This window comes from Adelges cooleyi, unplaced genomic scaffold (genome assembly GCF_023614345.1).
Source record: "Adelges cooleyi isolate 19-005CV unplaced genomic scaffold, UGA_ACOO_1.1 ACOO_flye_CR_arks_rails_tigmint_CR_PRNA_30, whole genome shotgun sequence".
Taxonomy (NCBI): domain Eukaryota; kingdom Metazoa; phylum Arthropoda; class Insecta; order Hemiptera; family Adelgidae; genus Adelges; species Adelges cooleyi.
In genome coordinates, this window is record NW_026095971.1 from 9,118,670 (window position 1) to 9,146,160 (window position 27,491).

Consider the following 27,491-nt stretch of genomic DNA (forward strand, 5'->3'; position numbering starts at 1 on the left):
GGTATATTGTAAATAGTATATTGTATTTTATTGTAGTTCCCTTACCCAAGTTTATAATTATAATTTTACTTAAATCATTCTTATGCTCTTATTTGAACGAGGAAAATAATACTTTTTTAGTTAGTCATCTTCGGTTCAATTATTATTTTTATCCGTGGTTCTATCACAAAATAGGGTGGGTGTCTTAAAACAGTAATTTCGCCCCTTCTTCTTAAATACGCATTGCACGCGTGTCGCGTTATATAGCATAATTGTGTGAGTGCACTACTTTCCCAGTGCAGTTGAATGTACCGTAGAGTTCTATTATGTCTTAATATCTATATATATATACTACTTTATACGGTATACGTGTATCAATAGATAGTAATGACATTTGGTCGGTCGTTCGTGTTATTCTAGGAACAACATTTGCTAGATACTTACTACTAAATTGTCTATTAGTAGCTGTTACTTTATCTCACTACAATATTTCATTTCAGTTTTCTGCAATCAAAATTGTTGTTGTTCTGATTAATAACAGCCACAAAAGTAATAAGTAATAGCCTTATTATATATAGGTACTGCTGTACTGGACAATAATGCTGTAACTATTATTTTTAATTAAAAATAAAATAAAATCTATCTAAATTATATTTCTCTGATAAATATTAAATAAATACATTTATGTAGGTACCTACCTACAATATGTTTACCATTTTCTTGAGTAAACTGTTTAATTTATTATTATTATTTATTTATTAGGTCAAAAATAATCTTGAATTAATAGCTTACAACAAAATATAGTACCTGTATCAGGTACGTATCATTTGAAATTTTAGTAGTACATCATCTTTTAGGTTTATAAGAACTAAAAATTATTACATTACACGCATATTAAAAAACACGTACTTTTGCGTTGTTATTATCTAGGAAACGCTATAAATTATAATATAGGTATGTGTAATTTTGCAATGTATTAATTACAGGGCACTTAGAATTTTCTCATAAGTTATAATGAATAGGTATTTTGAAATTATTGGTAATGATTTATTTGCGTAAGTGTATTTTATGTCTAAAAATATCAAAGTATTATAAATTGTCAATCTTAAACTATATTTTAAACAGAATCGTAAAACACGGTAGTGCAGGTGGCAAAATGCCATATGTTTTCTTAATATGTAAAGGATTAGTACCTATAACGTAGGGTTATTTTTACAAGTCACCAGCGTTCAACAATGAGTTATAATTTCTATTGTATATAACCTTAGCTTACCTAATATCTATCTATATTCTATAGCGTAAAATAATACTATTTTCATACTAATATCCTTTTGGTAATTGAAGTAAAATAATGTTTGTTAGGATTTTGACACCCGACGGTCGTTAAATGTGTTTTATTCGGGTTTACTAAGTAATATTATTATTTAAGGAGTATACCTATAAGAGTGAAGAAAAACATTTTTAATTTATTTAAATTTGTTTGAAAAATGTATATTAAAAACATCTTCTTTTACATAATTGGTCCTTACATTTTTTATTAATTCTCTTTTTTTTAAGCTTAAGCTTACCAATTGATACTTATTTTTAGCTTAAAGTTTAAACAGTAAAATTTGTATTGCTTTACGATCGAGATTCGTGTTTATCATATTTCAGCTTTCCTTTTACTGATAATGTTGATAACGACAATCAAGTGATAAGGTTCATTGCTCATCAGCGATTTTCAAAATAAATGAAAATAACTTTTATCCTTATGTTATTTGTCACATGTTTGATGTTTGCATAATTCTAGGTGATGGAGTACTAACAGAACATGTCGTCGAAAATCCCTATAGGCCCACGAGAAGTTACAATTACTAAGAGCGTCACTGGTTTTGGCTTTAATGTTCGCGGCCAAGTCAGTGAGGGCGGACAACTAAAAAGTATCAATGGTCAGCTATACGCTCCTTTACAGCATGTAAGTGCAGTGCTAGAAGGAGGTGCCGCTTATGATGCGGGAATACGCAAAGGAGATAGAATACTTGAAGTGTAAGTAGTTTTATTTTTTTCAATCTATGCGTAATATAATATATCACATATGATAATTACAGGAACAATGTAAATGTAGAAGGATCAACCCATAAGCAAGTTGTTGATCTGATTAAATCTGGAGGAGATGTTTTAACATTAACAGTCATATCTGTTACTCCTCAGGTAATTTTGTTTCTTATTACGTATGTTTATATAAATATACCGATACACTTTATGGGTATATAGGTATAATAATTATTACATGTAATTCTATTGACATTCTAGACAAAGTCTTATTATAGTAAAATAATATTATTCTTATGAATAATATAACTACTAAAAGCATTTAGTTTAACAAATAATATTTTATAACATTTTGATTGATTTAAAATGCGTGTTTATATCAAAAAAAAAATGTCAAATTTGTTATTTATTTAATGTTGACCCTTAAAGAACAAACAATTCAAATTAATTAGAGTTTAAAAGTGTTCTAAATTATAATTATGTTGTGATGTCATTAGAATTTACATATTTTTTATATTTGGGTATGCTATTTAAATTATCAATAACAATAAATGCTAGACAAATTAATTTTATATTTTAGGAGGCGGAAAGACTAGAACCTAGTGAAGATCAATCTACTTACAACTATATAGATTATAGTGATAAAAGATCATTACCCATTTCTATTCCAGATTATCATGTAACTGATAAGGATGGTGAAAAGTTTGTGGTAAGAATATGTTAATAAATTATTTATGATGTTGTAGACATTTAAATTTATATTATTATAGGGAAATATAAATATTGTATAATGTTATCATCTTGAATAAGTATACTGACTTATTAGTTTAATATCTAAAATAATATGAATGTCTTCTATTAAAAACAATTTACAGTGAAATCTCTCTTAGTGTACATACCCCGGGCAACATACTTTAAATATCTAGTACCTATTTTGAATTTTAAATTTCCCTCAGAAAACTACAACTAAGATAGAAAATAGGGCTATTGCTATTTAGTTCTTATTTGGTCTCTGGGGATCAAAGTGCAACTAATCAAGAGTTACAGGTAGTTTTTTTGTTGCATTAATTATTTAATTTATTTTCATATGTCACTGTCATAGGTACAATTAAGGGGGAGCTTAGTGGGTATTAGCATCCCCCAATTTTAAAAAAATGCCCCTCTAATATTTTTCCTGTTTATGTACTAAACTTTTGCTTATAAAATGTTTAATATTAAAAAAACCAAAAGCTTTTTGCATAGTTGATAACAGTACTTATTATTAAGTATTATTTATCACTTTCATGTGGATATCACTCTCCCCATTAGTTCAGCATTTTGTGAACGCTCGTTACTGCTTTAAAAAAAAAAAAAGATTTGGCTTAGGGTTTTAATGAGACAGAACAGACGTACAGATTTGCCAATATTATAAATAGAAAAAGATATGACACATTTAATTAACATAAACAACGTTATTGACACATTTGCAAAATAAGCAAAGCGTATAACTCTTGTATAAAATACCTGTAAATTGTAATATTGCATACATTTTTATTATTTTTTGTTATAAAATAAAAATGCTAACAAACAAGTGTTAAATGTTAAATTGATAAACAACATCCTTGCTCCAAAAAGACATTAACCTCATTCATTTTAAATTAAATTTAAATATATAAAAAATGCAGAGCTTAAGCGCCCTTTTTTTTTTTTAAATTGCGCCTATGGTCACTGTTGACCAGAAGTCGACTAGTTCGGTCTCTAGTTAGCCAAAATTATATTTTGCTATAACAGGGAGAGTAATCACAGACTCTATCTTTAGACAGCCTTCTGCTTATAGAAAGAGACCTCCTATGGTCAGGATCGAGCTGTCAATTGTGCATGTTGGTATTTGGTCCCTCTTTTTTAGACTATTAATTTTATTATACACAAAAGTCAAACAATTTCTGTTCTTTGAAGTTAATATTATTCTGCTAAAAAAAATTATATAAAAATCTAAATGTGTGTTGTAATATTATTACATATTAATTTTATCAGTAATAATAAAATAATTAAGTCTCTGCTAATCAGCTCTTTGCTATAATAATGTTTTATTTCAGGTGTTTAATATATACATGGCTGGTCGCCATTTATGCTCTAAACGCTACAGTGAATTTTCCAACTTGCATGTTAATTTAAAAAGAGAGTTTATCGGGTACAATTTTCCAAAACTTCCTGGAAAATGGCCTTTTACGTAAGTATATTTCTGTATTGTATTATTATTTTTCATTACATTGTCTAATTTTATCTTAATTTGTTTAAAAAAAGATTGAGTGAACAACAATTAGATTCAAGAAGACGAGGTTTAGAGTTGTACTTGGAAAAAGTATGCGCAGTTCGTGTTATAGCTGAAAGTGAAATTATGCAAGATTTTTTAGCTGATACTGGCAATAATCAGGTATTTCTTAAATAATTTAAATTAATTAATACATTCTTTGAAAATTTAATTTAGTTAACTTATATTTTTAATAAATAAACGACACTTAACTGGATATTAACCCATCAACAACAAGAAACCATTGTAATCAAATAATATGTTCTCGTCGTTGATGGGTTAATACAGACTACAGAACTAATGATTAGATAGCAGACTTGTGCCAACCCTGGTCAACTCTTTAACTATATTTTACTGGCAGTCCCAATTATAATGTGACCCAAATATTACAACAAATATTATCTAAAAGAAAGATGATAACCTAATTGTTAGAAAAGTTTTTTTTAGTGAATTAAAATTTAAAATTTAATTAATTTTAAGGTTTTATAAAATTTATCATTTTTCAAAAGCTACAATAATTAGTTACTTCCATATAAATTTGCATGCTAAATTTTAATCCAGTATATTTAAATTGCCTTAAAATTTACTTCAACCTACTTTTATAAAAATTAATATAATAACTGTAAATAAAAGAACAAACATTAGAGTAGAATATTAAAATATTTTGATGCGTTGTTATGTAATTAGAGAGAGTGATTCAACTTTTTTAATATTTGTATACATTTTTTTTTTACACTTATTTTTATATTTACAGAACTATGACACAATAGTCGATTTAAAAGTTATATTACCAGACAGAGAAATTGTAATTATCAAAACTAAGAAAAATTCCACAGCCGACAGTGTCTATAATAGTGTTGTTGATAAGATTCAGATGACTGAAAACACAGCAGCTTATTTTTACTTGTTTGAAATTGTTGAGTACAATTTTGGTTAGTAATTCGTATTGTTTTCTCTTATTTATTGTAGAGTTGTTTAAATAAAATTATTTATCTTTTAGAAAGAAAAATTCAACCTAATGAAATTGCGCATCAATTATACGTACAAAATTATAGAACAGCTAGTGCTAGTTGTTTGTGCATAAAACGATGGCTTTTTAATCCATCAGTTGAGGCCCGTCTACTAGAATCAGATACATTAGCAGCATCATTTATATTTTGGAGTACAATCGATGAAGTTGATAGAAATAATATTTTTGTAGGTGATCGTTTATATGAGCTAAAAGCTTTGCAAGATTCTTCCAAAATGTTAGATGTAAGCAATTGTTTTTTTAATTACATAATGGTTATTAGTAAAGCCTGATAAAAAATGAATCATTTGTTATAAAAGTTATTTAGAAATTGAAAAAAAAGGGACAAATATACTTAACTTAATTAGACGTAATACTGGGTGTTAACGTCTTAATGCATTTAATATGTTTAATTTAATTAAACTATTTTTGGGTTATAGCTAATTTAGTTTTTAAATATTGAATTAATTTGGTCACTGCGGACAATGTATTAAAACCAAAAGCAAGTTTGAGTAAAAAAACAGGGAAAAACATTTTCTTCTATTTTTTAATGAAATAACGAAACTTTACAGAAAATACTAGTAATAATTTAAGATTTTTTTAGTTTTGTTTTTTCTTTTCAAAATTTTAAAGTTCAAACTGAAATTTTTTTCTGATAAATGATTTTTAGTACAACTGTATTGATACTTAATGCTCCTATTATCAAGTTATGAAGATACCATACTCTCCTATTTATAAAAACTATTAACAATTTTATGCAATATTTTAATTTAAAAACTATAACTACCATAAAAAATACAAATACGATGGTTTATATTTATAGTTAGTTTGTTAGTGTTTTTATATCATACTTTGGTAGAAGGTTAAATGTTTGTTTAGGTATTATTAATTTATAAAAAAATAACCTAATACTCAAATATAATTTTGTAAATAATATTTTTAAAACATTTAATCACCTTTCGAAAACATAACTAAAAAATACTAACAAACTTTTCGACATTTTAAAATACTAATATATTTGGCTGAATTTTATTTTATTCTTATAATATTATTGTTGTTATTACAGTATTTAAAAATGGCTAAAGAACTTCCTGGTTACGGTGAAGTGATATTTCCACATTGCCCTTGTGACTCACGAAAGACGGGTCACGTAATGGCTGCAGTCGGATATCTAGGTTTAAAGCTTATAGCTTGTACTGAAGATGGGACTCTAGAGGTTAATCAAATATTTTTTTTAACCATTATTTGGTTAACAAATATAAAATGAGGATGTCTGTAATTTGTTTGTTGCTAAGTTATTTTTTTTTAATAATTTATTAATATTTTGCATACAGAATCAAGTTGTTGAGTTTACTTGGAAAACCATAAAATGTTGGGAAGTTAATGAAACAAATGGTTTATTTAGTTTTCAATTTCAGCGTGAAGATAAAAATCCCAAATGTGTCAAGCTGCATACTCCTTATGTAAGTGTTAATTTATTAGACTAGACAATATTGAAGTAACTGCTTGTACTTAATTATTAATTTAAATTTATATTTTATTATAAATATTGTTTTGAACAGTTTACATTCCTTGCTGATTGCTTCAATCGAATACAAGAAGAATCGTAGAAAACTTAAACACCATAATAAATAAAAATATATTTATAAGTATATATATTATATTATGTGCAGTGATAATCATGAAATATGTGTATTTCATGGTAAAAATGACCTGATAGTATTATTGTCATATTTTATAGGCATTAGTAAAAGGGATATTATTGTATTCTTTCGATATATAATAACATTTATACTTGTAGCTAGGAAATAAGTAAAATTAAAGTTATAATAGTTAATAATGTGACAGCCTGAATCTTTTTAATTGGATTTGTTATTCTTTATATAGGTATATTATATACATATTTTTATATATTATTTAACTTTTTCTCGTATCAAAATACAAATTTATAAAAATTCTAGTTCTGAATTTTTGTTATTAAGTTAGCATTTGTTAAACATAAATACATTTTATTCTAAGTCGTTCTCAAATTATTTAAAAACAGAATAAAAATGCTACTTGAATTATATATTAATTAATATTATTATAGACTGTGTGTCACCAAAAAGATAAATTAAATATAAAAAAAAGAATTTTTTTTTATAAATCTTTATCATTACGCAATAAATTTGAGGTAATTAAGTACTTATGCACGGTTGCTTAGCCCATATGTGACATTCCGTTTGTTATTTTGTAATTGTAATTGTATACATACATATTTCTACTGGAAATTATCAAATTGAATCTTCCATGTTCTTTGTTTATTTATTATTAAAGTACATACATAATGATAAAATATGTTATATTATTAAATTTAGTAATTCAAATATTTAAATTTATATAAAAAAAGTATATATATTTTTCATAAAATTTAAAATATGTGCCAGTATTATTGTAAATTTGGCCATTTTATTTGTATTTCAGTTGTGTAATGGATGGAAGCAGTGGTGTAAGGGTATACATTAAGTACTGACTGTACCCAGCAGCCACTTTTCTATGTATGCATGTACTCGAATTCTGTGTACCAGTGAATAGAGTACACAATTTTTGTTACGAGTACATCTATGTAGGTTTAGATATGACCACAACTTATTTAACTTATAAGTATATGCCATAGATGATAATACCCAATTCAATCAAGGCGTTCAACATTATATTTTTCAATGTACAATATAATTTTGAATTATTAAAAAAATTTTTTATTTTAATCCTTCATACTGTTGTTAAATCACAATACAATGTTGAACTGGGTGTTTCATATTTCAGATGTCACATAATACATTACATACTATGATTTGTGACGTCTGGATGAACTCAAAGATCTAAAACTGTATAACTTACCTTATTAATTTTAAGATAACTTTGTGATTTATATTTTGTTATAATGTATGTCTAATTTTATTAATATTCAATGGTTAAGTGAAATATGCGAGCCGACCTTTGAACATTTATTTTAAATAGCACTTATTAAAAATTGTTCATATCACGTAAAAATATTATATTATATTATACCTATATATTATAATTATTTTATTTTTATTATTATACTAATTTATTATTAAAATACAAATATTATTACAAAAAAAATAATTTCGATTTTTGATAATAATATTATTTACTATACCTACATAAGTAACAATTAAAATTATATCTGCCACTCAGTATTTATATCGTAATACATTTTTTTATTTTATTTCTATATTATATTAATTTATATGATTTTTTAGCAATTATGATATTATTATTTGTTCGTCACCTAGTTTATAATTATCTATGGTTATTCAAATGGTATATTGTATTATTGTAATACACATAATTTATACATATTTTTTAATTATTTACTATATTTATAATATACACCATACTATATTATAATAATTTATATTAAATTATTGCCGTCGTTTTACATTAGGTTTATTTATAATATATATTATAATAATAATAATGATAATCTAAGAAAACCTAATGTAAAACTACGTCGATTGCAATCACAAATATATTTTGTGATTAATTTAACCGTTTCAAAAGCGGTGATATATATTTATGATACCTAGAGTATTTTTATATCTCTACCTATTAGCTACATGTTCACAATTGGCGTGTGAGTGCATGTGTTAAGACTTATAATAATATACCAATTGCGAAGGTCATTTAAACTGCTGTTCCACCTACTTAATTCTAATTGATACAGACCTGTATAAACTTTACAAAAGTTATATCAGTAGGATGTAGTTCGTGAACCTGCTCACATGTACACTTTTCGGTTAATTAAATTTTATTTCCATTAGCGTTTGATAATAATAATAATAACATTATATCGAAATCGACAGTTCAGATTTGTATAAAAAACGATGGAAAACAAACAGCTCACCGTGGCCCAGACCATTGATCTACGCAATAAGTACATCGGGTTAGTTCTATATTTAAAGTTGTATATTCATTTTTTATAAAAATAAAAGGTTGAATACCTTCCAATTCCGTTGTATGTTCCCCAAGTTATTCTCATAGTCGACTTCAATTTGTGAGTTATATTCTCTACTCCTAGACTGATAAGATATAGGTACTATTGTTTGTCTAAATATTATGTAGTATATTTTTTTATTTTAAACGTTTTGTTCTACTAATTCAACTAAATATTAACGGTTAGGTTAGGTAGGTACCTGTGGACTGTGGTCCGTACATAAAATATCAAAGGTCTCTGGTATATATACTTTCCATTTTTGTTTAATGTTTTCTGTTTGTATATACCTAATACCTATGAAAATATGGAATGGTTGTGTCCACATTGAATCATAATATTTATACTTTATAGCTTGTACTCTTAAAGATTTTACGGACCATATTTTTTTTTAATTAAGCATTTAAATATTTGCCCTAATTTATTTAAATTTGAGTTCAACAAATTAATAGATGAACAATTACGACGAAAACGGTGTATAGATTCTGATAATTAGCGTTAATTGATTGTTTGAAAAATGATAATGAAATTGACATTTTTTTTTTACATTTGTGTATTTTTTCCTGTTTTTCAATGATGTTATTTGTTTGGATTCAAGGTAACACTAAAACCATTGGGTCTATATGTAATATCATCAAGTATATAATCTTATAAGGTAAAAGGTTTATTTCTTCTCTTTAAAAATGGAGAAAAAATATAGCTATTTTGTTTTCCTTTTTTAAAATTACGTCGCTCAATATTTTTCCGAAAATAGTTAAAATAGTAGGTACCAGCATTGTTTTAGGTCGTCTAATTGTCTAGGTTGTTATATGAAATTTAAAATCCTTTATAATATAGAATACTTGCAATCAGTATTAATTATTAACATTAATGATATGTGTGTACCAAGAGAATACATATACAAAGAAGAGACTTATAAGTATTAAGAACCATGGAAAACACAGTTTCCCACAACAATAATTAAATTACATTTAATTTTGACTGTATTTTTACAACGTAGCCCGTAGGTTCAATCAACAAGCTATCTAAGGTCATCGCCTATATTATATTTCATAGGAAATAATATGATAAGGCGGTGTTCTAAAGCCATACTTTTAACGCAGTTAAAATATGACGTATAATTTATTATCCCCCGTTCTCCATAAAAAAAAACGATAATAATATAATCTATGTCTATTGTCTATAGTAAGTAAGTTAATTTTGCCATTGTCAAATGTCAATATAAATAATCTATGTATGATTTCAATCGAGCTACTCACTGTCATAGTACACAACTCTGTGTAAACATTATTTATTACAGTGTTCAGTGTTATCACTGGGCAGTAGTAAACACATTATAGACACCTGTTGGCGTGAAATTAATAATAGCTAATTAGCAATTATTAATGGATTCAGATAAATCAGAAAATAATTTAAAAATTGTTTTTTATAAGTATCATTTTTATAAAATCAATTGAAATTTTTGGAAACACTAACGCTACCGAATCGTTAATAATATTTATAATGTATGTAATATGTTATATATTATATATATGTATACAGTGTAAGTCACCTGAATGTTTAGCATTCTATATTCCAACATGGTTCACATTTTATCTACCGGATTAAATACATTTTACTATACTTCGAGTAAAGTAGTATAGGTAAATTAAAAAAAATTAACTAGAGACCTGGGATCTAAGATCTTTTTTTAATAATGTATGAAGCTTCCTTAATTTATTCTGCTAAAATTTGACATTTTATTTAGTTTAGTGTCCTCTTTATCTTACAGTTAATTTTTTTCTATCTAACCATAAAACAAGTCAGTAGGTACAGTAGTTAATATTGCACACAAATAAGAGGATTATAATATTTCGAATATTACCTAAAGTTTATCGATTTATATTTTTTCTAACTGTACTAAATTAATGTGTATGAATTTTTACATGGTGTTCGAATTTACATGAAATCAGACAGACAGCCCACATTATAATACATTATTATATAAAAATGTTGTCTCTATTGTTTCAGACAAAATTGCGAATTGTTTTTCAAGCACAATCCGTTGAAAATAGTTAAGGGCGAAGGCCAGTATTTGTACGATCAAGATGGTAAAGAATACTTGGATTGCATTAACAACGTGGCACATGGTATGCATTTCTACGTTTTATTGTTAATTAGTCGGCCAACCAACTAGCTTGTACTTTTGGTTAATAAACATATTTAATGTTTTATTTTATTTAAGAGTCATAGTTTTAAGTTAGGTATTAGATACTTTATGTAATAACTAACTTAGGGTTTCGGTATATATTTGAAAACAAAAAGCTTATCACTAAATTGGTTTTATCAAGTTCTACAGTAAGTATAGTTTGATCTTATAACAAGTACAGTCTTATTACAAGTTGTCTTAATCTCGACTTCAAAATACGATTTATGGTGTTATCACTTGTTAAGAAATTATTAAGGAATTATATTTAGAACTGATTTCTGATTTAAGTTGAGAAATGGAGGTCTATTCTATTACTTACTTTAAGTCATAAGGGGTCGATACTCAGTACAAACGAAAAGAGAGAGCATATTTAGCAGATCTGACTAGTCGCTTGGGCGCAAACATTTGATCGTTCTTATTATTAATAATATATTTGTTTTGTAATCACAGCTGTAGTTGCTAATTTTACATCCAGGGCAACACTAAAAAATCCATGACTTATCTATATATTTTTCATTCGCCTATTAAGAGGCCTACATTTTAAGCTAATAGATTAAACTTAACCTGTAGTGCCCTGGGAAACACAGAGTACTTGCCCACCCTCCTATCAAATAAGGTCGTGCTGATTGAGGTCTTGAGTGTTTTCTTTTATGATGTAAATCGTATGCGTTGAATGTTGTCAAAGCCAATAACGACATTGAATATAACCAGTTTCTTTAAAATGTGTTTTGCAAACCAGTTAGCAACAACTAACCGAGACTTAACGTTATTAATGAATATTGTATAAATTGATAATATAGTCTGAGCAGTGAGCCTGAGGATTTCTTTAAAAATAGCGTTAAAAAAGGTTTGTAAACATTTTATAGTTATCTTAGTGATTTATTAGGGCCATTGCGTGTTAAACTGTTGACTGATATTGCAATTATGCGAATGTCAACAATACTCGCGATAAGCGTAAAGCCGCATAATCCATATAAATATGTTATTTGTTTGGCGCTAATTAAACGATCAAGAACGATTTTGCTGATCGAGCTTTGGACTCATACAAACTAGGTAGTCGGTTCATGCTAAAAATGTCCAATTAATTACAAATAAGCGTGCGTTATAATGTATTTTAATCACGATTCCCATGACGAATAGCAGCTTGTTAAATTTAAAGCCATTATACACGAATTATTGCTAATCCATTTAACAGAGTTCAGATTGTCAATTTTTAAACGGTGTGTGTGCAGAAATAAAAAATTAGCTTTTATAGCACACTGAGCTTTTGGAGTTTGCGGTTTATACATTTAATTTAAAACGAACATGGTTTAACCGTTAACGAAATGGTACATACATTTTATTAAAATCAATAATAATAATAATACCATAAAACACTTAATACGGCACTTTTTGTCATCGTGATGGGAATTTTTTGCATTGCTGGTTATAAGACACAGCTTACTTCAATATTTAAAGGATATTATTACAAAAAAATATTAATGTGGTTGTCTTGAAATATTATGTTGATCGAGTTTCAGCAAGCAGAAATATTATTCCGTTTTATTAGCTATTAGTATGTATCTAATTGCGTCACATACATATGAGTATTGTAGTGTTTGTTTATGCATTTTGGTTTTTATAAGACGAGTTAAATATAATTTTATCTTGGAAGAGTATTAAGGGCCCCTAAAATATTTGGTCAGATTTATTGCAATTTAATATGTCAATTCAGTAAGTCAGGACTACCAGATTCTTAAATGAGTTAATTATTAGACATTTTTAGGTGTAAACGTGTACTTTAAAGTTTCGTTTATAATAAACTATAAACAAATAATACTTATTAGAACTAAGATCTAATAAGTAGGTATAAAATTAATAAATCATTCAATACGGATATTTATGTAATAGGTATGTCTCAGGATTATATGTTTAGTAGTTCTCCTTGCCGAGATGGCCGAGGTCGGCATCTCTGCTGGACTGGGTAATATTTGCATTAATTAAAATAAATCTTCTCTAGTAAAACGAGCTTAAATTATAAGTAGGCCAGAGAGATCATTGCCTATGATTATGATTTTAACATAATTTGTTCAAAATAAACTAATATGTCAATATCGTTTGGAAGTAAACATTATTCGATTAGTCAAACTATTAACACGTTTGATAAGAACTAAACTAAATGAGGTAGCTATAACTAGACGCAAGGGCAGATAGGTAGATTTTTTTGTTAAAATGAAATATTTTAAAATGGGAAAAAAATTGATCGCTACTCTCGCATACTAACTCGAAGATTTTTATGATAAATCATAACAATAATCATCGCCTGTTGAAATTATTTTTTTTATTTTAAAACAAAAGTTTTGGTAGAACGTAACTTGTATTAGCCTTATTAACTATTCTATCTGAATCTATACCATTTAGAACCTTTTTTCAATACTCATAAACGTAGTTATGATTTTGTTCGAGGGGGGGGGGGGTAGATGTATTTTTGAGTAAACGTAGATAGGTACCATATGTCACTATGGCCTATGGTAGTGTGTCAGTGGTTATCACTTATCATCTTCTTCTTCTTCCTCTGGCATGTCTACGTTCTAAGAGTTTTTGCCGCCATTACTACACTTCGCCACTTATCTCTACCTTGTACTGACCTTGTACTCTCTCCAATCCTCAACTCCAAGGGTTTTTAGATCTTCTTCCACCACGTCAATCCGTCTTCCTCTAGGTCTTTTCCCTTGTGGTTTCCATTCCAATGCTACTCTAACTCCCTACGTCCTCTCCTCTTCTCATTATATGGCCTAACCATTGTATCCGTTGGCCCTTAATAAAGCTTGTTACTAGTGCTAGTTCTAACATATCGTACAACTCTTTGTTATGTCTCCTCCGCCAGTTCCCCGTGGTTTCATCGATGATAGGTCCACATATTTTCCTCCATACTCTGTTCTCGAAAGTCCTCAGATTTCTCTCTGTTTGTTTGGTCGTCGTCCAAGCTTCACAACCATACGTGAGAGTCGGTCTTATAATAGCCACATACAGTCTTACTTTTGTTTTCCTAGACATCATTTTGGATGTTATGAATTTTGTCAGTGCGTAGAAGGCTTTTTGGGCTTTATTTATCCGAATACTTATTTCCTTTGCCCAGTCATTTTTTGTACTTAACGTTGCTCTCAAATATTTAAAATCGCTAACCTTTTCATAGATTAAGTCCTCCATCTCATTGGGGTCCTCCCCACTCTCAATGAGTTCCATTATCTTTGTTTTCTCATTATTTATTTCAAGACCTATTTTTCTCGCTACTTCTTCTAACACTCTGGCCGCGTTAGCTGTGTCTGCAAGCGAATCACATATTATGTCTAAATCGTCAGCGAAACCTAGGAGCCGTATCTTATTCTGACCAATTAATAAACCACCTTCATTGTCCTGTAGTATCCTTACTACCTTCTCTAGGGCAAGATTGAAAAGAACTGGGGACAGGGCGTCCCCTGCTTCAGCCCGGTTTCCACTGTAAAAGTTCCTGATGTTACATTTTGTGTTCTCACTCTGTATTTCGTGTTTTCCATTCACATTTTAGTTAGTAGTTAGTGCAATTATTTTTTTTGGGAAACCGAACTCGTACATAATATTGTAGAGACTCTCTCTATGGATACTATCGTAGGCCTTTTTAAAATTTATGAATAGTTGCCACATATTCTGCCTGTATTCATACCTCTTTTCAATTATTTTACCTATTATGGACAGTTGTTCTGTGGTTAAACGGCCTTTTCGGAAGCCGCATTGGTAATCACCTAAGCAATCCTCCGCATAAGGGACAATGCAATTTAGTAGTACTCTAGAGAAGACTTTGTACGCAGAGTTCAAAAGCGATATCCCTCTATAATTGTCACATTTTGTCTTGTCTCTTTTTTTGTGCAATGGTATGATGATTGCCTCATTCCAGCTATCCGGTATTCGTTCTTTAACCCATATTAGCTGACACAATCTGTAGATTACTACATGCAGTTCCTCACCTCCGTATTTTATGAGTTCTTTATCACTTATCATCACAATAAAATATTTAAAAAAAATGGTTTTCCGCGTGGCTTATTGCGTATGATAGGTACAATTTGAAAACCAAGATAAAGACGAGGTAGGTTAAAAGTATTATGTTTTTACTTTACATACATCATAAATCTAACATAAAAAAAATTCTCGGGGGAACTATCTCCATCATACAATTGTCTATTCAGTTTTGTGACAAGGTAATCTTAATTATGACTTCGCATATTATTTTTAGTTTTGAGCACACGACTTGCTAGTGTTACTGAAAAATTATAATTAACTTGTAGCATATGTAGAGGGCAGGATGCGTTCGTATATAAATTAGGTACCTATATTTCATTTAGAAATTAAAGATACCAATCACACAACACACAGGTCGGAGGTGAAGTTTTCATAGTGGCAGGATTATAGAAATTGTTTTGAGTGGTAGTGAATAGTGATGAAGCACTCAAACAAAACGATGGTGCAATTAATAAATACCGATTAAAATCATTGTTAAATCAATAATGTACTTATTAATAATTGTACCCTAGTAGGCATGTACTAATGATATTACAACATTAGAACAATTCAACAATAAATTGAATTGTTTATTTCGTTCGCTTTGTTCTCATTGAAGTAAATAATTGTTTATTTTTACTTGTTTAAGTTCAAAAATTGATGAGTACATGGAAAATATGTAAAACACTTTTCAGTACATAAATTTTAATATTAAAATATTATTAATAGGATTTAATGTTACAGGACTAGAATTGCTATATAATATAGTATAGCTATTGTGTATAAACGTTTTAATGCTGGTCGTTTTTTTTAATTTTAAGTTGGACATTGCCATCCCGAAGTGGTACAAGCCGGAGTGAAACAAATGCAAGTTTTGAACACTAACAATAGATTTTTACACGACAATCTTGTCCTTTGTGCTGAAAAATTGGTTTCCAAAATGCCTGAATCTTTGTCAGTTTGTTATTTCGTCAACTCTGGCTCGGAAGCGAACGATTTAGCTCTCAGATTAGGCCGGCAACATACCGGTAACACCGACATTATAACACTCGATCAGTGAGTTATCCGAATATTTTAACCTGTTATTTATTTATTTTTTTAGTTAAGGAGAACGGAAAGCGAACAATTTTTTATAAATAAAGAAGGTTTTCTGAATTGTCTACCGAACCGATTTTAACAATTTTTTTTTGTCATTTAGTTAAAAATCTTTTCTATGAGGGCTAAAAGGCTGATTTTTTTTTTGCTAAATCAAAAATCGGCCTTCAGCTCCCATAGAAAGTATAGTAAGTTTCACTTAAAAAAAAATTTAAATCCGTCTAATAGATACGCCAGATAATGACTTCTACGAAAGTAATTTTTTATTACACTTTCGCCATAGCTCGGAGAAAAATAACTTTAAATGTATCATAACTAGAAAAACTAAATATTTTTCTCCTTAAAATTCGTCGGCATATTAAAAAATGGCTAATTGATAAATTTTTGTCAAATATTGCTTATCCTTTGCCCCTTAATAAATGGCGCTTTCGATTCCCCTTAAGTTGTTAGATCATTTAACCTTTTTGTCGTTGACGCGTTTAAATACTAAAGGAAACGTTTAATTGCATTATGTGTATATTACTAGTAGTTTGTTGTCTGTTAAAACACAAAGAGAAATAAAAAAAAAAACATTATAATATATTAGACTAATAGATAATAAATACTATGGTTCATTTATGTTTGTTTTTCTGCATATCTAATCATTAATGCTATGTGAGTTTACTATCACAGATATTGAAGTCATGACTCGTGAGATAATGTGGAGTTTTCGATTTATTACGTGATAAAAAAAAATGAAAAGTCCTGTTTTTTCTACAATACATTAAATAGGTACCTACTATAGGTGCTATGGTATATTTTATTGTTGGCTTGCGTGATTAGATATATTATAACAACTACTATTTTACATTCAATAAACAATTTAGGCAAATTGTAAAATTATTCATTAGTTTTAAAAATGTTTATGTATTTTGTTTGTAGGTGTAGCAAACTCATGAATTTGTAATCGGGAAAAAATAATTTCAATTCAACAATAAAAATGCACTAAAAATACAAAAAACAAAACGAGTTTTCGTGAATGAAAAAAAATTGTTGTATTTTGTTTTCAGCGCTTATCACGGACACCTGACGTCAACAATTGACATTTCACCTTACAAACTAAATTTATCCGGAGCACCAAAAAAACCGGATTACGTACACATAGTATGTTATTCATAAAATATATTCACTCCTAGGTATTAACACATTGTTAAATTGAAATTAAGTGGCCATCGTAGCCATTGTTCTACGATTTATACACTGTTATAACACAGACTCTATTAAAACAGATAGCTATCTTGATATGATATCATAACGTGTAATTGTCATTTATAGGTATCATGTTACCACGTTAGCTATATAGTTAAAATTATTTTAGACACCGGTGCCGGATGTCTATAGGGGGAAACTGAGGGCCGACCAACACCCCGATGAAGACATGGGAGAGTTATACGCTTTGGAAGTAAAGAAGATCATCGATGAACAAGTGATTGGAAAACGTGGTCAGAAAGTGTGTGCTTTCTATGCGGAAAGTTTACAAAGTTGTGGAGGACAAATTATATTGCCTAAAAATTATTTGAAAAATGTGTACAAGTGAGTACCTAACGACTTTATTAGTGTTATCGAACGTGAATAAAAATTAAACACACATTTAAAACCAGAATATCGACCTTTATATTTACATTCTGACGTAAAATAATTGTTGACAGTACACTAGTATAGTGTAGCAATCGCTTATAAAGTGTAATCTTATAAAATACAAATGATAAAAAAAAATATTGAAATGTAGTATAATACTCTTTAGCTTATAATAAATAACAGTTATATAAATTACAGCAATTGTAAATAATAATTGTACATAATAATTATTATTCATACATATATGTACATTTCTGACACAATAGTCCATACCTATTCAATAGATGTTCAAAGTATTACATAATATTGATAATACTGGAAACTGCTAATTATTAACTATTATTATGTTAAGTCCTATACAGTCCTATTATATTATGACATAATTTGTGATTTATATAGATTTTACTTTTTTTTTTAATATTGGCTATTGAATTTGCAATTATTAACCATTACAGTTCCTGTGCGTGGAATGTTGCAGCCGAAATAATTCTATTTGATACATTTATAGGAAATGTTAGGGTACAGTTTTTTCAGTTAAATATAGTTTGTTCTGTTTACATTTAACCCTTCGTTCAAATCTCTTTTTCGATTTATATATCTCTATAATGTATTAATGTATGTATGAATGACCAATGTTTACATTTCTTGTAATGTGCGTACGTATGTTTGTAATTAATGTATTTTTTTTCAATTCAAAGATTGGTTAAATTATTGATGTTTTTCTCAATTTTTCCTGTCACTTATTTTTTAAGCTCTCTATAAGTTTTTATTCTGGCGTCTTTCATAATTTGCTTCATGAAAGATGTTCTAGGTATTCCACTTCCTGATTATCTAATTAATGTACAAATGACCAATGTATTAATTTTGTCAGGTACGTGCGAGAAACCGGTGGAGTATGTATCGCTGATGAAGTCCAAGTTGGGTTCGGCAGAGTAGGTACACACTACTGGGCTTTCCAAATCGACGGTCCCGATGTTGTGCCTGACATAGTAACTGTAGGCAAACCAATGGGCAATGGGCATCCAGTAGCAGCTGTCGTTACTACTAAAGCCATTGCTCGAAGTTTTGCTGCCACCGGTATTCAATATTTTAACACGGTTAGTTATAAAAATAAAACAAAACAAATTCTAACCATTTTAAACAATTTGTAGCATTTAAACTAATCAGTCACAATAAACCTGTAAAAATTAAAAACATGCCGGTTGCAAAAGATATTGTACTGTGGTCTCGGTCATTTTAAGTTTTCCTAAATGTTAAATTGGTTTTTTTCTTTCAGTATGGTGGCAACCCAGTGTCATGCGCCATAGCTTTAGCCGTAATGGATGTTATCGACAAAGAAAACCTAATAGAAAACGCTCGAGTCGTTGGCGATCATTTGTTGTCCGAATCAAAAAAGTTACAAGAAGCTTACCCTGACATGATCGGGGACGTTCGTGGCATAGGACTGTTCATTGGAATTGAAATAATCAACAATCCGAAAGCCAAAACGCCGGCCACTGATGAAGCTAAAGAAATTGTCAACCGGTAATGATGAATTAACTAAATATTTATTTAGAAATATGACAGAATTTATGCTATTTAGAAAAACGTAAAATTATGTGTATAACAAAAAAGTACAAATAACTACAAAAAAATGTACAAAATTTTGCATACAATATTATAATCTCATAAAAGTAATTTATGTATGTATAAGCTACGAATTATTAGGCTAAAGGCCAGACGATTGCAAAGTCCATTTAGTATTTGTTAAGTTATAATCGCCAACCATTGAAAAATAAGAGTCACCGTTAGTTGACAATTATACATGATACATTGTATATTTCCCAATAGTATTAATATGGACTTCACAATAAGACGTATCAGAGTGGGGAGGAATATATAAACTAAACCGATAATAATATTAACAGTGCTAAGTTATATGTGGACTAAAACTTGTTGGACTATATTACAGTTTACTTATAAAAAATTAGTACAATATGTATGTGTACTCATGATTAATTTAAATTAAATGCCATTAGTAACAGTTGGAATTATGTTTTAGGATGAAAGACGAAGAGAGAATATTGCTCAGTAGTGACGGACCGGACGCCAATGTGATCAAGTTAAAGCCTCCGATGGTTTTTAGCAAAGCGAATGCCGATACATTTTTAAAAGCTTTTAAGAAAATAATTCTAGACATAAGAAATAAGAGAATGCATTAATAAGTTTAATGTATACTTTTCAATTTTATTAAATCAATGTAATGCGAATTAATCCTGTACGTATTAGTAATAATTTATTCAATTGAACAATTATTTTTGGAATTTATTAAAACAAGAAAATGATCAAATTTTTTGTGGAATTGAAAACTTAAGAAAAACTGCATAGTGTGCGACTGTTTTTTTTCCCGGAATCAACCTGTATAAAATGACACAAACTCTTCTTATTCTGTATACGTGTAGTTAAATGTTAAATAATTATTGCACTTGTTTAACAAAGGGACAAAGGGGTATTATGGAATAGCAAAATTGGACATAATCGGTTAAACGTTTTAGAAGCTTAAAAGTCGGATTTTTAAAAGAAATTTAAGATTCTCTAATTTAAACAAAGAGATTATTTTAGGGATCGTTAGAAAAACTGTTGCATAGTCTATTATTCTCGAATTGGGAAGCCATCAGTTAATTATCAAAAAAGTAAAAACAACATCAAAATCCGTGTAGTTGTTCTCGCCTGATTGATGCATTTGACTGTAACTACAATGTTTATAAAACCAGTTTACATATTTTTGTAAACGTTATGCACTAGACGCTAACTATGTTTATAAACATGTTTTTAGCATTGTATGTATTATAATAAGCTTAATATTATTTATCGATCCTCCTATAAATATGTTTTACACGAAGGGTAGTGTAGTTCTGAGGGGAGTGTAATGTAAACATTTTACATTTAATAAAGTCAAAACCACAGTCATGTTATTTCTTCATCACCAAATTATTGAGCGAAGACGATATTATAAAATAACACGTTGTTCGTTGGTGGTAACATTAACGCAATATTAGCCTGAATTCTGAAAATCACTTTCATTGAACATTATAATTTGTTTTGTTGAAATGGCATACATTTACAAAAAATATATATGTATAGTATATATTGATGTTCACGGTTATACTAAATTATAAATCTTAATTTAAACAGATTAAAGTTCTATGTACATGTACATAGAAATTAAAGATAATAGGCATTTAATGATCTCAATACTTTGAAAGCCTTAAGAAGACAAAAAGGGAAAAAAGATCGATGCGTCTGGCCATTACCTGCTAAATTTCTAAAAAGTATTTTTTTATTTATCAGGTTCGGCGATTTTCTTTATCTTCAGCATAATTTGTCGGTAGTACGCCACGCAATAAATATAAACGCGATATGACCACAGTAATATCTTCGTGTGCTCTGTCTAACCTTTTATCCAAGGAATCCATTTGCTTAGTTATCCTGAAATGAATTGTGCAATATATTTTTTTAAGTGAAACTGTCAAACGTTGTTTAGTGTGACTTTATTCTTTACCTTTGGATGTCTAACGAATCGGGATCTGTTTCACTAGCCTCGTCTTATTTTTGATAAAACAAAACAAATTTTATTAATTTTAAACTTAATCTGCTACCAAAGGTACATGATTACCTGGAGATTGGGGTTTCTTCATTAGATCTTTGAATATATTTCTAACATCGTTTTCGTGAATGGGTTCATGTGGTACGATGTTATGTTGTTCCAATATATTTTCCGTCTCCTCGTTTGTGAAATTGCAGCTGAAGAACAAAAGCAATAATGTTACCCATCGTCTTATAATTTGTATTTACACGTGTTTTTTTAAAAATTATTTTGACGTTCAAACCATTTTAAAAGTAACATTTGTCACTAAGCGGGCAAAATTTTCAAGATTTGTATTTAATTTTGTTTTGTTTAGGTACGTATATTTATTTTTTAAATGTTATCATGAATATCATCATCATGGTAATACATCACTAGAACAATCAGTAAGCGAGAACAAAAGCGTGTATGTTGGTCGAAAGTAAATTTTCTTGAAAAATAAATGGCACAATATTGTATTGGACAAAAATAGGTGTATTTCTATATTGTATTTGCTTTAGGATTTTATTCTGATTTAAAAGATTTAAACTATTTTTCATTAAAGTTTTTTAATTTTTAATTTTTGTACAACGAAAGTTTTTGAACTAATTTGTCATTGCCTAAAAAATGTATTGTTATCTAAAAACTTAGGAGTTAGGTATTTGTGTAAAAAGCATGTTTTATAAATAATTACCGTCTCAATAGTTTATAGACATCTTCATAGTTGATGTAACCAGGTTTTTCCTGTACCTTCTCTAATGGCTTCTTATTCGCCCATTTATTTAAGCCCAGATGATTAAAAATGCCACCCAAACACGTGAAAACCTTATCCCAAACATATTGTTTACGATCGGCAATCAGTTCTTCAATGTTGACATCAAAGTAGGCGTGAAAGGCGATTGCCACTAACATTGTCTGCAACGAGAAGTCATGTATTTCCAAAAAAATCATGTTCAATGTTGAAAAATTTTAAATTTACAAAAAGTAAAAATAATAATATTCAATTGTTCTGGAAGATAAATTAGTCAATAATACAGTAGTAAGTATAAAATGCGCGGAACAAATAAAACTTTTTAGTTAGTTACAAATTATTTGTATTTACAAATTGATGGTGGGAGGGAGGGGAAGCGGAGAGTCCGCAGAGAGGGGGAGACAGGTGAAGCTGGCGGCAACGACAGATAAAAAGGTGGCAGCAAAAAATAATAGTGGGGGTAGACAACTTATCGGCATATTACATAAACTACGACCGCGGAGACGGTCGTTGCAGTCTACAGGTAGCAAGTTCAACGCAACGTACAACATCACAACCAGCACGCACACAGCCTTGAAGATGGAAGATAAAAGGCATCCGAAACGTTAGCAATATGTAAACATATTCTATAGGTCATAGGTGTTACCGAAAACCATTTAGATATTTCAACAACACATTCTATGCAAACTTCAACTAATTTGTGAGTAACTAATGGACGTTTATTTATTTTGATGGAGAAGGGGTAAACTTTTTAAAATAGTGACCCAATAAAGTATCTTTCAGGTACGTTTTGCTACATGGAGAAATCGATTCAGCGTTTTAAAAGATACCATGGGTCCAAACATAAAAAATAAAATAAAACCATATCATTGTGAAAACAATAATTTCTCAGCTCCGAATTGAAACTACGTAACAAAGAACGGAGGTTAACAAAAAAAATAATAATCTGATTTTAGATGGTTTTTTTTTGCTTTAATTATTGTTAACAGTCACACGTCATGTTGAATACAAATTTGTCTTTACTTGCCAGAAAAACGAAAACCACAACACAAGTATACAGGTTGAAAAAAATTGTGGTCAGCGTTTGGTCAACGTGCTCGATGGAACGATAATCGAAATCTCTCACTAATATCCTCATGGCGGACATCAACGAGTGGCCGATAGTGGAGAATCCTTCTACCTAGGGCGGTAGTGTGATGTTGTTAGATGTATCTAAAGTCAAGTTTTAGTGCGACTTCGAATATACTTGCCTGAGTACCGAATGCGCAGAATCCAAGTACAGCGAACGAAAACACAACGACCATAATGACTACCAAGTATCTGGCCACAGCGCTGCAACACTGGTTAGAAATCCAGAAACGTTAGGAGTTAGGACACAGATCGTTAAACAAATATAAGAATATATGATGAAAGAGATCTGTGATTAAAATAAGCAAAATAAATTATTTTTAAGACCTGTAGACTTAATATAGCATAATACGATATTGGCATAATTAATATTGGACAGTAATAATTCCTATTGGTAACGCATTGATAGGCAATATCCAATGAAAATAAATAATAATGAAATGGCGAATGATTTTCCAACGAATCATGCTAACCAACATCAGCATTCAGAATTGGTACCAAACTAAAGATTATTTCTGTAAAATTTATCGTATCGAGGTCTAGTGAAGTTATAAAACATAATATCTTAATCTAAAACAAGAAGGGAAACTTTGACTAATGCGTTTACTCTGTCAATGCTTAAGTATATGATCGTCATAGACTTGGTCAGATCGAAATACTTGATGATCTTGATGCAAGCTACAAAGACCAATATGGCAATCAATAAATTCAGTCTCTCGTGCCTGTTTACTAAGCTTTCAAAAAACTTGTGACCCTGGCCGGAAATCGCAGAATTCTCTATTTTGGACCGTGGCTCCGATATTTCCATCAACATTATCATTGTAGCACACGCCAACACAAGCTGTAAATATTTAAACCGAATTTATGAGATGGTCAAAATATATACTATATATATATATATATATATATATAATATAATGTCGGTACTTTACGATTAACGGTGTTGGAAACCTTGAATTATTAAATATCGTTAATCATATTTAAATGGCATTGCGATAACATTTTTTTTTGTAATTATATATACAAAGACAATTACAAAAAGGCAGTATAGTGAGGATGGAACATATTGGAACAGAAGAGGCCATAGATCTATATGAATTATTACAAATGAAAGTGATAAAATCACTTATAAACGCTTCGATGCGAATTTGTTATGACTAAATAACTACCTAGTATGAGAGGCAACTAGCAATTTATGATCCTAAAAGTAGAATTTACTCAAATGCTATTGACAAGTAATTATTTATCACTTATCAGCTAGACTACGGCTTACGGTCACAATGCTTAAGTCGATTATGTTCCAGAAAATGGTGAAATAGCGGAGCTTAAAGTAAACCGCTTCGAACAACTCTTCGATGGCGTAATACAATATGGTAATCGCGACAACAGCTACTGTACATATCAAGTCTAGCTTCGAATCGACCATGAAATAGTCACGTATTTTAGCGGTTCGAATATTATAAGAAGGTATGACGCCACCAGACTTCGGGAACTCAAACACTAATCTTTATGAAAAAAAAATTTGTATCATTAATTCGCCAGTTTTGTTAATGTTATAAAAATTACATGGTAAAAAATTATGAATAATATACATGTTACTTCTCTAGTATGATAGAGAATATATTATATATACTCCCATAGATTGGTTTCATTATCTCATTATAAGATCACAAAAAGGGGTTTTTAAATATTTTAACCATTCAAAGAATATAATGTTTAGCATTTACTTTTTGAAGAGGTGGGACATTTAAAAATAATAAAAATATAAAAAATCAAACTTGATTAATTATTATATATTTTAAAAAAATATATACTTTATCGCAGGATTCTCTGCGATTTTGCTTATTAGTTTTTTTATTTTTACCTAGGTAAACTTAATTAGGTACTTAATGTGGTCCATTAATTTTTAGCCATTTTATTAACCGTGCTAATTTGTTTGTAGTTGACGTAAAGCTATGAATGTTAAAATTTAAGTTAATTTAAATTTTGTCTTGGGCGCTTTATGGTACATATTTTTTGAGCAACGTTATAAGCTTTTGCAAAATTCATCGAAAATCACCTCTGTCCAAAATAGATAGGCAGAGTTGCTTGTTTCTCCTAGAACAGCGTATTTTCGGTTGACAAAATTTATTTTTAATTTAACTGTACTCTAAAATGGGTATCCGGCAATAGTTTAAAAACTAGAAATAGACTAATATAAATAAATGAAATATAATATTTTTTAATTGTAAGGTAAAAACTATGAAGAAATTTTGAAAAATGCTATTTTCAAAAAATAGATAATTAACTAAAAATAATTTCAATATTTTGTCAAGACCGAAGCTTTGTAAATGTAATGAATTATGATGAGTTCAATTGTTTTTTTCAAAACTAAAATCGGGGTATTCTGAGGAACGTGGTATGTATACTTTTACAAGTATAAATATGTGTTTAGGTACAAATAACAGGCTCTAATAGGTTATAAAAAGTTGAACAAAAAAAGAAATATTAAAATAGATGTTCCTGCTTTGATTTTTAATAATATTAAAAGCTAAAAATGTTTAGCTTGATGTTGATATATTGAAAAATTGCCTATCCAATGCGCCTTAAGAATTCGGCAATATAATTAATTTAAATAATTGCCTATACGTAACCCCTTAAAATAGGATCTGTCCTCTTAGTATAATATACGAGGTGTCCAAAGCTCCCAAAGCCTTTCCAAATAACGCAATATAATTATCCCAAGTAACAATACAATTTGTTTATGTAAGAAAATTAGTTTTATGTATATTTTTTCGGGATCTCGGGATTTTTTAAATAATATATAAAATTTCTTTTTCACTCACTCTTTTTAATTTATAAATAATTTGTATAATATTATTTATTTAAGTACATAAACACCTATGTTTATCACTGCATTAGAAGATCGAATGAAGCCCTCAAGATTTTAACTATTAATCTATAATATTGTCATATGTATGTATTAATAATAATAATATTCTTACTTAACAACGCATATTGTGTTGGCATTTCCATTAAACACAGCGAAATCGACAAAAACGGCCCTGGTACCTCGATTAAACCACTTATTTTCCTCAAGTTCTTTTACTAGCGATAAGCATTCCTTTTTGCTTTGTGGAAAATCAAAATAAAATCCACCAGCTCCATAAGAGGCTAGTTTTCCACTATAATATGTTCCCTGAGTGACAGTTTCGTCAGAATAGGTCCAGCTGTAATAGAAAAGTCAATTTATCTTAATCTAAATCAATAATGTAAAGATTTTCAATGGAATTCTAAGTATGTATATTTTGAATGTTCTATATCCTAATAATCAATTGATACTCTTGAACTAGTTTAACTTACTGCGTCCCGTTGCCTGGTCCAAAAGTCCGCTTATCCTCATACTTTATCTTATACGACACATAACATTCTTCGAACAGTCCTTTAAAATTGTTTCTAACAGTGCAGTGTCCTTCTTCGATTCTAAGCTAATAGAAGAAAAATAAGGATCCTCAAATGAATATTGACAGAATACCGCGTGTGTATTATTTGTATGCGGGTTATATCAAACCGCATATCATATCAGATCTCGCTGGTATTGTCGTGTCTTTAATTGTAGTGTTAATACGTTGTCGCAATCATAAAGCGCAAAACATATAAGCCATTAAAAGAGAGTGGGTATTTTAGAGAAGCCCGTAGAGCTAGTTTAATCCTCTAACGGCATTCTCAAATCCTGTCGGATTTATAGTGCTTAGGGACTTAACACTACACGAAGTAATTGTTGCTCTGTCACAAATCAGCATTAAAAA

The 27,491-nt window shown here is 29.1% G+C and overlaps 3 protein-coding genes across 4 annotated transcripts; 2 read left to right on the top strand and 1 right to left on the bottom strand.

Moving 5' to 3' along the window:
- The first annotated feature begins 1,304 nt into the window (after positions 1–1,304).
- On the top strand, positions 1,305–8,330 carry LOC126838227 (sorting nexin-27). Of its 2 annotated transcripts, XM_050572486.1 has the most exons (11): positions 1,305–1,390; positions 1,769–2,004; positions 2,067–2,169; positions 2,591–2,719; positions 4,086–4,219; positions 4,294–4,423; positions 5,055–5,232; positions 5,301–5,554; positions 6,376–6,525; positions 6,644–6,772; positions 6,872–8,330. In XM_050572486.1, exons 2-11 carry the CDS (start codon positions 1,790–1,792, stop codon positions 6,917–6,919), a joined length of 1,470 nt encoding a protein of 489 aa, XP_050428443.1. In that variant the 5' UTR covers positions 1,305–1,390; positions 1,769–1,789; the 3' UTR covers positions 6,920–8,330. The 2 variants fall into 2 exon arrangements, with proteins under 2 accessions (XP_050428443.1, XP_050428444.1); XM_050572487.1 differs by lacking the exons at positions 1,305–1,390; positions 6,872–8,330 and having other exon boundaries at positions 1,684–2,004; positions 6,376–6,580; positions 6,644–6,765.
- Positions 8,331–9,055: 725 nt separating this feature from the next.
- LOC126838411 (alanine--glyoxylate aminotransferase 2-like) lies at positions 9,056–20,550 on the top strand. The gene is made up of 8 exons (XM_050572806.1): positions 9,056–9,258; positions 11,317–11,435; positions 16,330–16,564; positions 17,653–17,746; positions 17,961–18,175; positions 19,092–19,317; positions 19,497–19,744; positions 20,262–20,550. The coding sequence occupies exons 1-8, from the start codon at positions 9,200–9,202 to the stop codon at positions 20,419–20,421; spliced, it is 1,356 nt and encodes a 451-aa protein (XP_050428763.1). The 5' UTR covers positions 9,056–9,199; the 3' UTR covers positions 20,422–20,550.
- On the bottom strand, positions 19,909–22,863 carry LOC126838412 (uncharacterized). The gene is made up of 4 exons (XM_050572807.1): positions 22,519–22,863; positions 21,876–22,003; positions 21,762–21,804; positions 19,909–21,688 (listed from the first exon to the last, which is right to left on the bottom strand). The coding sequence occupies exons 1-4, from the start codon at positions 22,773–22,775 to the stop codon at positions 21,547–21,549; spliced, it is 570 nt and encodes a 189-aa protein (XP_050428764.1). The 5' UTR covers positions 22,776–22,863; the 3' UTR covers positions 19,909–21,546.
- Between the last annotated feature and the right edge of the window lie 4,628 nt (positions 22,864–27,491).

Excerpts from the sequence above, each read along its gene's own strand:
- LOC126838227 (XM_050572486.1), top strand. The coding sequence starts at position 1,790 with ATGTCGTCGAAAATCCCTATAGGCCCACGAGAAGTTACAATTACTAAG. Across the intron at positions 5,233-5,300 it reads AATTGTTGAGTACAATTTTG|AAAGAAAAATTCAACCTAAT; the intron begins GTTAGTAATTCG and ends TTTATCTTTTAG. Across the intron at positions 5,555-6,375 it reads ATTCTTCCAAAATGTTAGAT|TATTTAAAAATGGCTAAAGA; the intron begins GTAAGCAATTGT and ends TTGTTATTACAG.
- LOC126838411 (XM_050572806.1), top strand. The coding sequence starts at position 9,200 with ATGGAAAACAAACAGCTCACCGTGGCCCAGACCATTGATCTACGCAAT. Across the intron at positions 9,259-11,316 it reads CTACGCAATAAGTACATCGG|ACAAAATTGCGAATTGTTTT; the intron begins GTTAGTTCTATA and ends CTATTGTTTCAG. Across the intron at positions 19,745-20,261 it reads GCTAAAGAAATTGTCAACCG|GATGAAAGACGAAGAGAGAA; the intron begins GTAATGATGAAT and ends ATTATGTTTTAG.
- LOC126838412 (XM_050572807.1), bottom strand. The coding sequence starts at position 22,775 with ATGATTTTTTTGGAAATACATGACTTCTCGTTGCAGACAATGTTAGTG. Across the intron at positions 22,004-22,518 it reads GTCTATAAACTATTGAGACG|CTGCAATTTCACAAACGAGG; the intron begins GTAATTATTTAT and ends TTTGTTCTTCAG. Across the intron at positions 21,689-21,761 it reads GATTCGTTAGACATCCAAAG|GATAACTAAGCAAATGGATT; the intron begins GTAAAGAATAAA and ends AATTCATTTCAG.